Source organism: Pseudophryne corroboree, chromosome 4 (genome assembly GCF_028390025.1).
Source record: "Pseudophryne corroboree isolate aPseCor3 chromosome 4, aPseCor3.hap2, whole genome shotgun sequence".
Classification (NCBI taxonomy): domain Eukaryota; kingdom Metazoa; phylum Chordata; class Amphibia; order Anura; family Myobatrachidae; genus Pseudophryne; species Pseudophryne corroboree.
In genome coordinates this window covers 194,495,200-194,508,486 of record NC_086447.1, presented here as the reverse complement: position 1 = coordinate 194,508,486, position 13,287 = coordinate 194,495,200, and the positions used below count along the sequence as shown (strand labels likewise).

Sequence of the window (13,287 nt, the reverse complement as noted above, 5' to 3'; positions counted from 1 at the left end):
CAAAATATGTAAATGCCCATTTCACAAGGAAGGTGGGCTCATCTTGGGCGGCTGCCCGAGGGGTCTCGGCTTTACAACTTTGCCGAGCTGCTACTTGGTCAGGAGCAAACACGTTTGCAAAATTCTACAAATTTGATACCCTGGCTGAGGAGGACCTGGAGTTCTCTCATTCGGTGCTGCAGAGTCATCCGCACTCTCCCGCCCGTTTGGGAGCTTTGGTATAATCCCCATGGTCCTGACGGAGTCCCAGCATCCACTAGGACGTCAGAGAAAATAAGAATTTACTTACCGATAATTCTATTTCTCGTAGTCCGTAGTGGATGCTGGGCGCCCATCCCAAGTGCGGATTGTCTGCAATACTTGTACATAGTTATTGTTACAAAAATCGGGTTATTATTGTTGTGAGCCATCTTTTCAGAGGCTCCGCTGTTATCATGCTGTTAACTGGGTTCAGATCACAGGTTGTACAGTGTGATTGGTGTGGCTGGTATGAGTCTTACCCGGGATTCAAAATCCTTCCTTATTGTGTACGCTCGTCCGGGCACAGTATCCTAACTGATGCTTGGAGGAGGGTCATAGGGGGAGGAGCCAGTGCACACCACCTGATCCTAAAGCTTTTACTTTTGTGCCCTGTCTCCTGCGGAGCCGCTATTCCCCATGGTCCTGACGGAGTCCCAGCATCCACTACGGACTACGAGAAATAGAATTATCGGTAAGTAAATTCTTATTATTTCATACTGTTAACTGGGTATAGTATCACGAGTTATACGGTGTGATTGGTGTGGCTGGTATGAGTCTTACCCGGGATTCAAAAAATCCTTCCTTATTGTGTCAGCTCTTCCGGGCACAGTATCCTAACTGAGGTCTGGAGGAGGGGCATAGAGGGAGGAGCCAGTGCACACCAGATAGTACCAAATCTTTCTTATAGAGTGCCCAGTCTCCTGCGGAGCCCGTCTATTCCCCATGGTCCTTACGGAGTCCCCAGCATCCACTACGGACTAGGAGAAATAGATTTACCGGTGAGTAAAATCTTATTTTTCTTCCAGTGGAAAAAGCTCTGGAAATTCAGAACCTGGTCAAACAAATTCTGAAACCAGCAAGAGTATCGATCCATCAATGCACTCGGTTGCTGGGGAAGATGGTGGCGGCCTACGTGGCCATTCAGTTTGGCAGATTCCATGCCAGAGTGTTTCAGTGGGACCTGTTGGACAAGTGGTCCGGGTCCCATCTGCACATGCACCGAAGGATAATCCTGTCTTCCAAGACCAGAATCTCACTCCTGTGGTGGCTGCACAGCTCTCACCTCCTAGAGGGACGCAGGTTCGGGATCCAGGACTGGATCCTAGTAACCACGGATGCGAGTCTCCGAGGCTGGGGAGCAGTCACACAGGGGGAAAGCTTCCAGGGAAGATGGTCAAGCAAGGAAATGTGTCTACACATAAACGTTCTGTAGTTAAGGGTCATTTACAACGGCCTTCTGCAAGCAGAACATCTTCTTCGCAAACGGGCGCCATCTTGATTCAGTCGGACAACATAACAGCAGTAGCGTACATAAACCGCCAGGGCGGAACAAAGAGCAGAACGGCAATGGCAGAGGCCACAAAGGTTCTCCGCTGGGCGGAAAGGCATACAAGCGCTCTGTCAGCGATCTTCATTCCAGGAGTGGACAACTGGGAAGCAGACTTCCTCAGCAGACACGATCTCCATCCAGGAGAGTGGGGTCCTCATCAAGAGGTCTTTGCAGAAGTGACAAGTCTTTGGGGAATTCCTCAAATAGACATGATGACGTCTCGCCTCAACAAGAAACTTCAGAGATATTGTTCCACGTCGAGAGACCCTCAAGCAATAGCAGTGGATGCCCTAGGTGTTTCAGTCGGTGTATGTTTTGCTTCCGCTCGTTCCAAAAGTGATAAAGATCATAAGACGGACAAAGGTTCAAGCGATCCTTATTGTTCCAGACTGGCCAAGGAGGGCTTGGTATCCAGATCTTCAGGAATTACTCATAGGAGATCCCTGGCCTCTTCCTCTGAGGGAGGATCTGTTACAGCAGGGGCCATGCGTGTTCCAAGACTTACCGCGTCTTCGTTTGATGGCTTGGCGGTTGAACGCCGTATCCTAGCCCGAAAGGGTATTCCCAAGGAAGTCCTCCCCACTCTTATTCAGGCCAGAAAAGGAATAACGTCTAAACATTACCACCGTATTTGGAGAAAATACGTGTCTTGGTGTGAATCCAGGAAGGCTCCTACGGAAGAATTTCAGTTGAGACGTTTTCTCCATTTTCTACAAGCTGGTGTGGATGCGGGCCTAAAGTTGGGCTCAATTAAAGTACAAATTTCAGCCTTATCGGTTTTCTTCCAAAAACAATTGGCCTCCCTTCCAGAAGTTCAGACTTTCGTGAAAGGCGTGTTGCACATCCAACCTCCCTTTGTGCCCCCAGTGGCACCGAGGAATCTTAACGTGGTGTTGCAATTCCTTCAATCTCATTGGTTTGAACCTTTACAGAAGATAGAGTTGAAATTCCTCACTTGGAAAGTGGTCATGCTGTTGGCCTTGGCATCTGCAAGGCAGGTGTCTGAATTAGCGGCCTTGTCTCACAAGAGCCCTTATTTGATCTTTCATGAAGATAGAGCAGATTTGAGGACTCGTCAGCAATTTCTGCCGAAAATAGTTTCGTCGTTCCACTTGAACCAACCTATTGTGGTGCCAGTGGCTACTGACGCCTTGCTGGAATCTAAGTTTCGCAATGTAGTTAGAGCTTTGAAAATTTATGTCGCCAGAACGGCTCAGTTTAGGAAAACAGAGGCTCTGTTTGTCCTGTATGCTCACAACAAGATTGGGGCTTCTGCTTCCAAGCAGACTATTGCGCGCTGGATTTGTCATATGATTCAGCATGCTCATTCTACAGCTGGATTGCTGTTACCGAAATCGGTGAAGGCCCATTCTACCAGAAAGGTGGGCTCATCCTGGGTGGCTGCCCGGGGGGTCTCGGCATTACAACTTTGTCGAGTGACTACTTGGTCGGGTTCAAACACCTTTGCGAAGTTCTACAAGTTTGATACCCTGGCTGATGAGGACCTCATGTTTGGTCAATCGGTGCTGCAGAGTCATCCGCACTCTCCCGCCCGTTCTAGAGCTTAGGGACAACCCCATGGTTCTTGATGTGACCCCAGCATCCTCTAGGACGTATGGGAAAATAGGATTTTAATACCTACCGGTAAATCCTTTTCTCTTAGTCCGTAGAGGATGCTGGGCGCCTGTCCCAGTGCGTACTGTATCTGCAGTTTTTTGTTTCGTTTCAACACATGCTGTGTTACATTTTTTAGTCAGCCTGTTGCTGACGTTGTTCATGCCGTTGACTTGCGTTATGTTGAATGCCATGTTGTACGGCGTGCTTAAGGTGTGAGCTGGTATGTATCTCACCTTGGTTTAACAATAAATCCTTTTCCTCGAAATGTCCGTCTCCCTGGGCACAGTTCCTATAATTGGAGTCTGGAGGAGGGGCATAGAGGGAGGAGCCAGTTCACACCCTTTGAAAGTCTTAAAGTGCCCATGTCTCCTGCGGATTCCATCTATACCCGATGGTTCTTGATGTGACCCCAGCATCCTCTACGGACTATGAGAAATAGCATTTTAATACCTACCGGTAAATCCTTTTCTCGGAGTCCATAAGGGATATTGGGGGAATCTAGTACGATGTGGTTTAGACGGGCTACAAAGGAGCCAGTGCACTTTAAATTTCTTCAACTGGGTGTGCTGGCTCCTCCTCTCTATGCCCCCTCCCACAGGCAGTTATAGGTAAAAACGTGCCCGAAAGAGAGAGGACATATAGGAGACAAGGAACATGATAACAGAAAAGGTGGTGAGATTTACACACCAGCACACCACTAACATAAAACAACCAGCAACTGCTGGTAACAGCAACAGCAACAGCTGAAGAGGTAACTATAGAACAAGAACCTACAGAAAATAGGATTTTAATACCTACCGGTAAATCCTTTTTCTTTTCAATACCCCCTTTGATAGCACCAAATCCCTTGGTTTTCCGCCATCCTGATTCTTATTTCAGTGCTGTTTACTGACGCAGCTATGTTTATATACTCTGTACTTGTCCTACATTGTATTGAACTGTAAAGGCCCATACACATTAGACGATGTCGCTCTGTGAGCAACATCGTCTAACGTTTCCCCCTCCCGGGCCGGCCGGTCGGCGGCCGCCTGTATGCACTGAGCGATATGACAGCTCATATCGCTCAGTGACGTCACGCCCCCGCCAGCCCTGCATGAAGGTCGTGGACGACAGTCCACATCCTTCATGCATGCCCTACCGACAGCGACGATCGTTGCCGACCCGCGGGGCCGAGCATCGGTCGTCGCTGGCGGCATACACACTTAACGATAAAATGAGCGACGTCGCTCAAGGAGGGGGAAAATGAGCGACGTCGCTCATTATATCGTTAAGTGTGTATGGACCTTAAGCCACTGTCTTCATGTTTTGCTTATTTGTTTACTTTGTAATTGGGTGCTGCGGGTCCCATGTGGCGCCATATAAATAAAATAAATAAATAAAAGAGGATAATAATAATAATAATAGAGTTATACACAGACATTGCTAAGTAACAGGACTTGAACGGGGTCACATTTGGGGCATCTGTTGGTTATTGGGCGACTAATAATATTGGTCTGTTACAGGGAGCCTCCTTTCCACCTGACGCGCAGAGGTTGGGGTGAGTTTCCCGTAAGAGTGCAGATTCACTTTAAGGACAGCCAAAACAAGCGGATTGATATTATACATAACTTGAAGGTATTTCCTCACACTACTGCTAGTTTCAGGAGCAATTTGTTTCCTTTTTCTCAGTATGATCTTATGTGAAAGGCTTGATATAATGTGCATTGGTACATTCATTCACTGTATGAGTTTATATAGAAATAATTGTGACTTATTTAGCTTTAACACTGAAGTGACAAATTTTCATAGCTACAAATACAGTGGTCTATTCATGAAGCAGTGAAAAGAGTTTAGATGTGTGCCTGAAGAGAAGGTGCCCATGGCAACCAATCAGCTGCTCCGTACATTTGTATAGTATGCAAATTATAAATGTTACTTCAATGCTGATTGGTCACCATGGGCAACTTCTCCACTGTTTCACTTCTCCACACTTTTCACTGCTTCATGAATAGATCACTCAGTATTTTGTAAGTGTTGTCATGGGTTTGGTATGATATCCTGGCAGTCACTATCCCGACAGTGGGGTGCTGACAGTGTTATCCCGACCGTCAAAATCCTGACAGATCCCAGTAAGTATTTTTACCCTAACCCACCCCTTCTGCGGCCTAATCCTAACCCCTGTACTTACCTTTGGGATCTGTCAGAATCCCATATCTGCCGGGATCCTGACCGCATCCTGTTGTCACTTATTTCTTGTTTACAAGTTGTGAGTCATATTAATACAGGTACTTTGTCAGTTTTGACTCAAAAGTACATTGTTTATATATTTAGATAAGTAAGTGAATTTGTAGGCCCTCTACTGCTCCACAACACTTTGCTTTATGTTATAATGTTTATAAATCCTGCCAATACATAACTATAGCATTTTGGTGGGCCTTTTTAAAGGGCATAATGGAGTTATTTTATCCACGCTCACAGCAGAACCTCCGTCATTTACATACAAGCAATTTCTAATAATATAGAAGTGATATCTGGCATCGCCCTCTACTCCTCCATTCCCTGAATGTTGCAATTTAGTAAAATGCAATATGTAATCTTTGCTAGTGTCTGTGCTTGCTGAGCTGTTGGGGTATGTCTTTCAACTGGAGACTGCTGGTGTCCATGAAGATCTCAACTCCCTACCAGTGGCAAACACACCGTTCTCGTTGTGGACAGGGTGGTTCATAGTCCTAGTGTAAAGGCCAATTTTTGACCCTCATACAATTGTTATACAGTGGGAAGACGGGTGTACGGTTCATGCTCAAATGGGCAACAGGTTTGTTTGTGGTTTGTAGCTTATTCTGTCCAATAACCTTTATAGTCCATTGTGAATATTTGTTCACTAATCGGGTTTCTTTTTTATACATCTTTTCCTGTAGTTGGACAGAACTTATACTGGCTTGCAAACTCTGGGCGCCGAGACGGTATTTCCTTTTTTGTATTTTTTTTTTTTTTTTAGAAACAGAACTTGATTGATTTCGAAGCTCTTATTTTGTGATCTTGATTTTTTTATTTGTTGCAAGTTGTTGCATCTATATAATCATTTATCATGTAGTGCAAAATAGAGCATGTTCCTTGCCGGTATTGATAATTTAGAATTGGTATAATTGCATTCAATAGTAGTTTCTCTCTCATCCACTAGGGAACACTGGAGTTAGACAGCTGGGGTGGGAAGTATGCAGACCGGAGGGGGCACAATCCAATCAAAAAAACGCTGTACAGTTGGCTTCTCCCCCTTCACGCCCCCCATCCCTCCAGTTTGAAAAATTGTGCTGGAGTTAGAGGCACAGAAGATTGGAGCTCTTGCTCCATCAAAGTTTTTTTAGTTTTATTCTGTGGCTCAATCTCACCTAAGAGTAAAGGGGGAGAGCTGGTGTCACAAAGGTGCTTGTTCAGAAGCATGTGAGACAAAGATCCCGGTGGAAGGGCTCGGCATCTCACCTCAGGAGATCTACAGACTGTGAGTAGCGCTGACAAGGCTTTTCCCCCGCCATGCACAGTAGTTTTGGCTAGATAGCAGGTGCTAAGAAGGGCTGCGCTGCTAATTTCAGCAGATGCAGCTCACAGGGATCCAGAGAGCTGGTCTTGGCATGCGCAGTCAGAGAGTATAGCTCCGGAGTGTCGCGGCTGACAGGCAGAGGACCGTCGCGCGGAGTGGCGGGGGGAGCACAGCGGGAGACTGTAGTCGGCAGTGTTAGGACTAGACATCCCTCCCTTGCAGTTTCTCACAGCGCTGCTAGGGAATAGCAGCTAGGAGGTAATGTCAGTTTTTCTATAGCGGCCATTTTTAACTTCTTCTGCCGCACTGTCAGGGCTGGAAGGAAGAGGAAGAGGCCCTTATAGATGTATATACTACAGCAGTAGTAGCTACTGCAGCCACGCTCTGCCATCTGGTGTTAGTGCATGGTATATAGCACTATGTGGTTCTTCATATTTTTACCATGTCCTCCGTAGGAATATTATAGTTTGGATTCCTTATGCGCAGGCTCACTGTACAGATAATTCATGCAGTGGTAGCAGCACAGTTATGTAGATCTCACTGAAATTACTAACGGATAAGTTTGTCTCCCAAAGGACGCTGCAGACAGGTCCTGAGGAGGGGGAGCATAAGAGTTCTCAATAGACCCGGTTACGTCTCAAACTGTCAACAGTTGGTGGTGTCGAGTTTGTAAATGTCTGGCTGGCTAAATTTTTTTTTTTTTTTATTGGATAACTATTCCAGCTGGGTGAATCTCCGCTTCATTGCTCCCTGAATCCCTATGGTCTTTCTCCATCTATTCTGATAGGGTGAAAGTACTGTTTGGTTGTTGGTGTGTGTGTATTTAACATGGCATCTAAAGCACCAACCAAGACCACAAAAATGTGTTAGGTGTGTTCCAAATGTGAGAAAAAGAGCACAAGTGTCGGCAGCTCTGGAGTGTGTGACACGTATTTAGGTATGGACACATAGCCTGGGAGCAGTGGCCCCTCCCGGGTCAGGGAAAACTGCCCTGGCAGATATTTCTAAGGAAATGGCGGCGTCCCGCAAGCAACATTTAGAATGGGCAGCGGGTTTCTCAAAAGCTATGGAAGAATTTCTAAATAAACTTAAACCACCTGCACAGGTAGTAAAGCATGTACGGAAGGCGGTAAAGAGACCTCTTCCTTCCCTACATGCAGAGTCGGAGGAGGAAGAGGGTCTCGTGGCGGATGACGATGAGAGGGAGTCTATTGAGGAGGTGTTTGAGGTTAATCCTCAGGAGGAGGACTCTGAGTTTAAGGACTTGGAATCTCTGATTGAGGCGGTTAAAGAGTTTCTTAACTTCAAGGAGGAGGAGATAAAGGAACCGAAAGTTTTCAATCTGTTTGAGTCGCAAAAAAGCCGCAAGCAGTGGTATTCCTGATTCCTCAAACGCTCCAGAAACAGATGGCTGAAGCATGGGAACAGCCCGATCGGCGTTTTCAATTGCCCAAGAAGTTTACAGTTAATTATCCCCTGCCTCAAGCAGTTATGTCTAAATGGGAGGAACCACCTATTATGGATGCGTCCTTAGCTAGATTGTCCAAAAATATGTTATGGTAAGAACTTACCGTTGATAACGGTATTTCTCCTAAGTCCACAGGTTCCACGGGATAACATTGGGATATGATGAAGCGACAGCGGATTTGCACCAATCTGTCAAAGCTTTTCGGCTTCCCAGCATGCAACGGGCCCGTCCATATATCCCTGGCTCAGGCAAATCAGTTGTATTCCAAAGCTAAAGAAGCTTGAGAATATGCTTCTGAAATCGTCATCCGAAGCCAACTTGCCAGTATCTGCTTATCAGCAGGCCATCCTCTCTTATGAAATCTGTAGAGAATGAAGAGAGAATGTCTTTCTGATGGCACTGGTACGATCCATGTAGATCCTAAAGGCACGGACCACGTCCAGCTATGCATCTCCTGCAGAAAGGCCCGGTACCTGGAAAGCCGTTACTACAATTTCTTCGTTAAGGTGAAATTTAGACACCACCTTGGGAACATACCCAGATCTAGTTCTAAGAACTGCTTTATCTGGATAAAAAAAATCAGAAATGGGGAACGACATGACAATGCCCTTAAATCTGATACTCTTCTAGCTAACACCATGGCCAGTAGAAAGAGAACTTTAACTGTTTAAGATCCACTTTATTAAGTGGTTCAAATGGGGCAACTTGAAGGGCCTGTTGAATGCGCAGCATTCCCTGGAAAAGAGCACGCACATCCTATAACTTTGCAATTTTCTTTTGAAACCATTCAGTCAATGCTGACACTTGCACTCTCAAGGAAGCCACCTTCAAACATTTATCCATTCCTGCCTGAAGGAATGTTAAGACCCTGGAAACTGAAAGACTTGGGGTCCTTTTTCCGTTCACTGCACCAATGAATATAGGTTTGCCATATTCGGTGATAAATGTGAGCTGAGGAAGTTTTCCTTGCTCTGAGCATTGTTTGAATTACCTGTTGTGAGAATCATCTTGACTTCAGGATAGAGGTTTCAAGAGCCACGCCGTCAAAGACAGTCGATCCAAGGACCCTGCATCAGTAGATCTGGACATTGAGGGAGCAGGAGTGAGGTATCCATCGACATTCTATGCAGATCTGTGTACCAATGCCTTCTGGACCAAGCCGGAGCTATTAGTATCACGGCACCCTTTCCTTGCTTTATCTATCTCACCAGCCTGGGGGGTTGGAGGAAACACATTAGCCAGATGAAAGTCTTATCTCACTGACAGGGCATCCACAAAGATCGATCTGGGATCCTCTGTTCTTGATCCATTTGCGAGAACTTTGTTGTTCCTACGGGACGCCATGAGATCTATCTCTGGCAACCCCCACTTGTCTACTAGGGTCTGGAAAACCTCTGGGTGTAGAGCCCATTCGCTTGTCTGAATGGCGTATCGACTGAGAAAATCCGCTTCCCAGTTTAGGACTCCCGGAACGAACACTGCAGACATGGCTGGATGATGAAGTTCTGCCCACTTTAGTATGTGACTTACCTCCTTCATCGCTTTTCGGCTGTGAGATCCTCCCTGATGGTTGAGGTACGCTACTGCTGTCTCATTGTCTGAGGGGATCTGAACTGGTTTTCCCTGAAGAATGTCTTTTGCCTGAATCAGTGCCATGTATATGGCCCAAAGTTCCAATATATTTATTGGCAGGCAACCTTCCTTGGTCCATTTCCCCTGGAAACACAACCTTCCTGACACTGCTCCCCAGCCCTGGAGACTGGCATCTGTTGTCAGAATTTCCCAATCTGATATCCAAAAGGGTATCCCCTTGTCCAGATGGGATGTCTGTAGCCCCCAGGCTAATGGCCTTCTTAGTTCTATCGTAAGAACCATAGCCTGCGTTTTTATCATCTGATTCATCCCATTCCATTTGCCAAGAATCAGATGCTGCAGAGGCCTCGAGTGGAACTGTGCATACCCCACCATGTCGAATGTTGACATCATTAATCCCATCACACGCATTGCTGCGTGAATGGATACCTTTTGATTGTGTAGCAAGTCCTGAATCCTTGACTGAACCTTGGATATCTTCTAAAGAGGTAAAATTACTCTCTGAAGACTTAAATCCAGTACAGCCCCCAAGTGAGTCATCCGCTGTGACGGAACCAGAGACTATTTTGTCCAATTTATGAGCCACCCATGCTTTTGCAGACACGTTATTGTCTGTTGCAGATGACATAGGTGCAATTCCTGCGACTGTGCCAGGATTAAAAGATCATCGAGGTATGGAAAAATTCTTATTCCTGCTGGTGGAGACAAGCTGCCATTACCACCATAATCTTGGTAAATACTCTGGGGGCTATCACTAACCCAAAAGGTAGGGCCTGGAACTGAAAATGCTGTTGGAGGATAGTGAACCTGAGAAAGCACTGATGGGACAGTGCTATAGGAACATGTAGGTAAGCATCCTGTATATCCAGGGATACCATATAATCCCCTGGCTCCATGACCACAATGATGGAACAAAGTTTCCATATGAAACCGAGTTACCCAAATGTACTTGTTTAGCACTTTGAGATTGAGAATGGGCCGAAATGATCCATTTAGTTTCTGAACTAGAAACTGGTTGAAGTAAAAACCCTGTCCTTGTTGCACAGGAAGAACTGGAATGACTACTCCTGACTGAAGCAATTTCTGAACTGCCTCTTGGAAAGCCCTTACCTTCGTCTCTACCCGAGGTGGGCTGGTACAAAATAACCTTCAAGGAGGGTGCTTCTTGAAGGCAAAAGCATAACCTAGAGATACCGCTTTCTGCACCCAGGCATCTGTTGTAGACTGCTGCCAGATCTGTGCAAACTGAAGAAGTCGGTCCCCCCACCCTGGGATCCCCCAGGTGGAGGCCCGCACCATCAGGCTGATGGCTTATTATCTGTTTTACCACCCGGTCCTCTGGTAGCCCAATGTTTTTTAGTTTTACCAGACTTGTATTGGGACTGCCTGCTATCACTTTTTCCATTAGCTTTTCCTTGAGACCGAAAGGGCCGAAAAGCCGGAACTTTAGGTTTGAAATTGTATGTGGAAGGAAACTTTACCTTCTTGGAGTCTGCTTCTGACTCCAAAATATCTGTCAATTCTTTACCAAAAAGAATATTTTTAGAAAAAGGCAAAGATTCAGAATCTAAGAAGGTTTTGGAATCCGCTTTCCACGTACGTAGCCAAACTGCTCTGCGAGCAGCAATTGTTGAAGCTGATGCCCTGCAGGCAATAGTACCCATATCCAATGCTGCTTCTTACAGCAGCTTGTTTTATATGTGCTCTATGGGATTTTTGATCTCTAGATGCTATTGAAAAATCCCCCTCCAATGCATAAGCCCAGGCAACCACTGCCTTTGCCATCCAAGCTGAAGCCATGGCTGGCCTTATTACTGCCCCAGACAGGGAAAAAATGTTTTTTAAAAAAACCATCCACTCTCCTATCCGTGACATCATTTAATGATGTTGAAAGCAAAGGTAATGTAGATTTTCGCACTAATCGAATCACATGCGTATCTACTTTTAGGAGCCACCTCCCTTTTTTAAACAATCCCCAGCTGGAAGATGATAATTGGAATTACATTTCTTAGGAATTCTAAACTTCTTATTGGGCGTAGCCAGAATCCTCTTCCATGATTTCCATCAGCTGATCTGACCCTGGAAACTCAGTATTAACTGTTTTGGAACGTTTAAACACAGGTGTCTTGGTTTTTAACACAGGCTCTGCTGAATCCTCTAAGGAAAGAATGGCTTTCATTGCTTTAATTAACTCTGCTATATCCACTGAGCTTTCACCTTCCTCCTCCTCTTCGTATGCCGAAGCAGAGTTTATTGAGCTTTCATCCTCTGATGAATCCTCATCTGAAACATGTGTAGCCTGTGAGGATGAAGATTTACTTACCACTGGCTTATCAGCCTGTTTCTTTTGAGAGGCTGCTGCTGGAAGTGATAAACCGCAGGTAGGAAGCTGCATGTAAGGGTTAATCATGTAACCTATGCCTGGTACGGGAATTGGAGGAATTATCCGTTCAGCTATACTAGATCATGTCTGTGCAAACATAGCCCAAGGTGGATCAACCTGCACCTGAATCTGCCTTGTATTTTTCAGGAGACCCTGGTGAAAGCTAAAACAATTTGCACACAAACCATCCTGAACCAGATCCTGAGAGGTTAACACAGCTTTGCAAGACAAACATGATATGAGTGTTGGTGTTGCTGTGAGTGTATCTTCCTCACCTTTACCGCTCTTAGACATGATAAATAAATCAACACTTCCACAGTGTACTACACAATTTGTGACTATAATCCCTTTAAGCTTTTTAAAGTGACCTACAATCCGACCCTACCCATGCACCAGCATTGAGGATCGGAATAGAAAAAAACTGACAGAATATATAGTAAAGTCATCAATCACACTAGCAGTCAGTCACATGTTATACATTAGTATAATAAGCAATATGAGCACATCATCAACTACATTTCAAGTATATTGGAGAGCATATTACTGAATCATGTTTAAACAGATCTACCGTATTCAGATGCACAGCAAAAGAAACAACAGTAATAGTATACAGACTCATATGCAATAGGCACTTATCTAACTATTCGTACTCAAAAAGTAGATAGAGATTTAGTGCTGTATTACCCGTACTCAGTAGAGTGGGATACAGGGAGACTCGCCTTGCTTCCAGGACCGATCATTACGTTAATGAACGCTGAGGGGATCCAGACGCTACTAGTGTACACTGCCGCTCCATGAACCTATAGTGAACACAGATGCTCAGTGAACACAGAGACTCACCTGTCAGACAGCCGCCTATGCTGACTCCCCACTGCTGACATCAACCCCAAGGATCACGGCCTCATACCATTCCTGAAGCCTCTGATCCCTAAAGCCTAGCGCTGGTGCACCCCGAGGTGGCAGCCGCGTCAGCCACTGTTTGGTAGTCTCCTCCCAAAACAGTGCGGCTGTGTCCGTATTCCCCCTTCTAAGCAGAACCGATGCCTTACCTTCTCCCCATGCTCCGGCCACAGCCTGGTAACGTCTGCTGGACCTGCTAGTATATCCGACACAGACGCCCACCAAGACAGCACTGTATT

The 13,287-nt window shown here is 45.7% G+C and overlaps 1 protein-coding gene across 6 annotated transcripts in view; it reads left to right on the top strand.

Annotated features, from left to right (window-relative positions):
• The window catches only part of YEATS2 (YEATS domain containing 2), a 300,282-nt gene that overhangs the window by 111,058 nt on the left and 175,937 nt on the right, over window positions 1–13,287 (top strand). For all 6 annotated transcript variants that reach the window (XM_063915696.1, XM_063915693.1, XM_063915695.1 and 3 more), the window contains 2 exons: window positions 4,690–4,801; window positions 6,085–6,129. In XM_063915696.1, the coding sequence (XP_063771766.1) occupies window positions 4,690–4,801; window positions 6,085–6,129 (157 nt within the window). The remainder of the gene's footprint in view (window positions 1–4,689; window positions 4,802–6,084; window positions 6,130–13,287) is intronic.